Source organism: Physeter macrocephalus, chromosome 18 (genome assembly GCF_002837175.3).
Source record: "Physeter macrocephalus isolate SW-GA chromosome 18, ASM283717v5, whole genome shotgun sequence".
Classification (NCBI taxonomy): Eukaryota; Metazoa; Chordata; class Mammalia; order Artiodactyla; family Physeteridae; genus Physeter; species Physeter macrocephalus.
In genome coordinates this window covers 87835896-87840673 of record NC_041231.1, presented here as the reverse complement: position 1 = coordinate 87840673, position 4778 = coordinate 87835896, and the positions used below count along the sequence as shown (strand labels likewise).

The 4778-nt window shown below is 35.2% G+C and overlaps 1 protein-coding gene across 1 annotated transcript in view; it reads right to left on the bottom strand.

The window, feature by feature from the left end:
• Positions 1-3903, bottom strand: part of SLC17A1 (solute carrier family 17 member 1) — a 44692-nt gene extending 40789 nt beyond the window's left edge. Inside the window, exon 1 of the mRNA XM_024121898.1 lies at positions 3866-3903. Coding sequence (XP_023977666.1) covers positions 3866-3903 — 38 coding nt within the window. The remainder of the gene's footprint in view (positions 1-3865) is intronic.
• Positions 3904-4778: the final 875 nt, after the last annotated feature.

Here is a 4778-nt window from a genome sequence, read left to right as displayed (position 1 = left end):
AAAAAATCTTAAAATTTGTATGAAGACACAAAAGACCCTGAGTAGCCAAAGCAATCCTGAGGGGAAAAAACGGAGCTGGAGGAATCAGACTCCCTGACTTCAGACTATACTACAAAGCTACAGTAATCAAGACAATATGGTACTGGCACAAAACCAGAAATATAGATTAATGGAACACAATAGAAAGCCCAGAGATAAATCCATGCACCTATGTTCAACTAATCTATGATAAAGGAGGCAAGGATATACAATGGAGAAAAGACAGTCTCTTCAGTATGTGGTGTTGGGAAAACTGGATAGCCACATGTTAAAGAATGAAATTAGAATACTCCCTAACACTGTACACAAAAATAAACTCAAAATGGATTAAAGCCCTAAATGTAAGACCAGACACTATAAAATTAGAGGAAAACATGGGAAGAACACTCTTTGACATAAATCACAGCAAGATCTTATTTGACCCACCTCCTAGAGTAATGGAAATAAAAACAAAAATTAAAAAATGGGACCTAATGAAACTAAAAGCTACTGTATAGCAAAGGAAACCATAAAGAGGACGAAAAGACATCCCTCAGAATGGGAGAAAATACTTGCAAACAAATCAACAGACAAAGGATTAACCTCCAAAATATATAAACAGCTCATGAAGCTCAATATTAATAAAACAATGCATAAAAAAAATGGACAGAAGACCTAAATAGACATTTCTCCAAAGAAGACATACAGATGGACAAGAAGCACATGAAAAGCTGCTCAACATCACTAATCATTGGAGAAATGCAAATCAAACTACAATGAGGTATCACCTCACACCAGTCAGAATGGCCATCATCAAAAAATCTACAAACAATAAAATGCTGGAGAGAGTGTGCAGAAAAGGGAACCCTCTTGCACTGTTGGTGGGAATGTAAATTGATACAGCTACTATGGAGAACAGTATGGAGGTTCTTTAAAAAACTAAAAATAGAATTACCATATGACCCAACAATCCCACTACTGGGCATATACCCAGAGAAAACCATAATTCAAAAAGACGCATGCACCCCAATGTTCACCACAGCACTATTTACAATAGTCAGGTCCTGGAAGCAACCTAAATGCACATTGACAGACGAATGGATAAAGAAGATGTGGTACATATATACAATGGAATATTACTCAGCCATAAAAAGGAATGAAATTTGGTCATTTGCAGAGACGTGGATGGACCTAGAGACTGTCATACAGAGTGAAGTCAGTCAGAAAGAGAAGAACAAATATCGCATATTAACACATATATGTGGAATCTAGAAAAATGGTACAGATGAACTGGTTTGCAAGGCAGAAATAAAGACACAGATGTAGAGAACAAACGTATGGACACGAGGAGGGAACATGAAAGGTGGGGAGGTGGTGGGATGAATTGGGAGATTCGGATTGACATGTATACACTAATATGTATAAAATAGATAACTAATAAGAACCTGCTGTATTAAAAAAATAAGATGAACTTTTAAAAAATTAAAATTAAATTACAGAAAAGAAAAAAAGCTGCTGTGTGATCCAGCAATTCCATTTCTGGGTACTTATTAAAGGAAAATGAAAACACTAACTTGAAAATGTATCTATACCCCGATGTACATTGCAGCACTGTTTACAATAACCAAGATATGGAAACAACCTAAGTATCTACTGATGGATGAATAAAGAAAATGTGGTTATATATATGATGGAAGATTATTAAGCCTTAAAAAAGAATAAAATTCTTTTAATTGAAGTATAGTTGATTTATAATATTTTAGTTTCAGGTACACATCACAGTAATTCAATATTTTAAAATTATACTCCTTTTAAAGTTTTTACAAAATAATGGCTGTACTTCCTTGTACTGTACAATATATCCTTGTTGCTTATTTATTTTATACATAGTAGTTTGTATCTCTTAATCTCCTAACCCTATCTGGCCCCTTCCCCCCTTCCCTCTTCCCACTGGGTAACCACTAGTTTGTTCTCTATATCTGTGAGTCTGTTTCTGTTTTGTTATATTCATTAATTTGTTTTATTCTTTAGATTCCATATGTAAGTGGCAATATAGAATATTTGTCTTTGTCTTTGACTTATTTCACTAAGCATGACACCCTTTAGGTCCATCCATGTTGTTACAAATGGCAGAATTTGATTTTTTAATGGATGAATAATATTCCATTGTAAATTTATGCTACATCTTCTTTATCCATTCCTCTGTTGATGGGCACTTAGTTTGCCTCCATATCTTGGTGATTGTAAATAATGCTGCTATGAACATTGGTTACGTGTATCGTTTTGAATTAGTGTTTTTATTTAAAAAGAATGAAATCTTGCCATTTAGGACAACATGGATGGACCTCAATGACATTAACGCTAAGTTAAATAGGTCAGACAGAGAAAGGCAAATACTGTATGATCTCTCTTATATGTGGAATCTTAAAAAAAAAGAAATCAAGCTCGTATATACAGAGAACAGATTAGTGGTTGCCAGTGGTGAGGGGAGTGGTACAAAAAATGGGTTAAGGAGGTATAAAAAAAGGACAGAAGGAGGGAAGAAAGGAAGGAAGAAAGAAAATATCTGTAGGAAATTATGTGGTTTAATGTCTAAGTAATAAATATGTTTCAGAAAAGTTTGTGCCAATTAGATTTCTAGAAATAAAATTATAACTTAAATTAAGTAGAATTTGTTATTGTGGGTTGAACTTGTTATAACTCAAATAACTGTTATGGGATGTGTGATAAGCAGAATAATGGCCCCAGACACACCAAAAACATATGTGTAGAGAGAGAAACTACGATGACATGTCAGATTGGCATAGATCCAAAAGCACATTTGTTGGCCAGCCTTAAAGAAAAGAGGAGTGAACCTACATTGTTACAACCCAATGGAGGTTATATTTTTAAATTGTCTGTGGTTGGCATAAAGAAATAAATTTGACTTTTAAGTATTGACGTTATATACAGCTAGCTAGCCAAAGTTAGTATTGTTTCTAAAAATTCATCTGCTAATTTGAGAAGGTCTTCTACGTAGGGTGTGTGCAAATAATGACGATTTTATTTCTTCTTTTCCTATCCTCCTGTCTTTAATTTCATGGTCTCACTGGATCAGAAGCACCAGTGTATTATTGATTGCACCAAGCATCCTGGTTTTATGCCATTGCTCCTTATTTACACAGAGTGATTCTAATGATTCTACATTTTGGATAATGTTTGTTGAAGTTTCTGTTGTAGATATGCTTTATGAAGTGTATTCGTTTTCTATTCCTGTGCAAAATAAAGTTCACAAACTTAATGGCTTAAAACAACACACATTTATTAGCTCATAGTTCTGTAGGTCAGAAGTTTTAGCATGATGTGGTTGGATATTCCACTCCTGGTCTCAAAGGCTAAAAGCAAGGGATCAGCCAAGATGGGTTCTAAGGAAGGATCTATTTCCAAGCTCATTCAGGCTATTGGAAGAATTCAGTTTTCCATGGTTGTAGTACAAAAGTTGCCATTTTCCTGCTAGCTGTCAGCTAAGAGCTGCTAGTTTTAAGAGGCTGTGCACATTCCTTCTTATATGGTTCCCTCCATCGCCAAAGCCAGCAAGGTAGAATCTCTCTTACGTTGAATCCCTCTCATGCTTTGAACCTCTCTACCTGCTCTCTGACCTCTAGACCCAGATTTAAAGAGCTCTCATGATTAGATCAGTCCTACCTGGATAATTTCCGTATTTTAAGATCAGCTGATTAGGGACCATGATTAGATCTGCAAAATCCCTTCAAGCAGCACCTAGGTTAGTGTTTGCTTAAAAAACTGGAGGAAGGTGTATGTATACCAGGGACCAGGATCTTGTGGGCAGCCTTAGAATTCTACCTACTTCAGTTCACCATCTGGTCCCGGAAGATCCATGTTCATCCCGTATGCAAAACATACTCACCCCATTCCCAAGGTTCCTAAAGGTCTCATCTCATTATAGCATCAACTCAAGTCCAAAGCCTCATCAAAATCTCATTAGCTCAAATTTCCAAAATCTCATGATCCAAATCATCTAAAACAGGTGTGGATGAGGCTTCTAAAAGTAAACCACCCTTGGTGCAGTATCTGTGGACTTGTGAAACTAAGGACACAAGTTACATGCCCCCAAAACTTCCACTGTACAGTGGTGGGACAGGCACAGAATAACTGATACAGACATTCTAGTTCCAAAGGGTAAAAATGGAGAGTAAAAAGGAGTCATTGATCCATAAGAGTTTTGAAGTTCAGCTAGACAAATGTTGGATCTTTCTCAAGGCCTGGGAATAATCCCTGTGGCTCTTGGCTCTGTCCTCTGAGCTCTCTGCTTTGTCCTTTGCACTTTGGTTCCACCCAAGAGTGCAAAGGGGCCATCTTAGAGTTCTGTCCATCACATATTCCTAATTACCTAATAGTGTTCATTGAGAATGAATGTTAATTTCATAAAGATATTTTTGTATATCTATTGAGATCATCATAGAGTTTTCCTCTTTAAATTAATTTGTGTTGAATTACAGTTATCTACTTTCTAATATAAAACTATTCTTTCTTTCCTAGGTTAAGCTGGACTTAGTGTTCATGATTTTTTAAAATGTTTTTATAAATTCTTCAATTTGTTTTGCTAATATTTTATTAGGTTTTTTGTATCTTTTTAATGTACTGTTAATTTTTCTTTTATATATTTGAGGCTATTTTATTTAGTTGCATAAATTTTTTTCAGTAATCTCACTGTATTGAATTTTATATCATTATCCATTTTTGAAGAATTGTTTGAAACA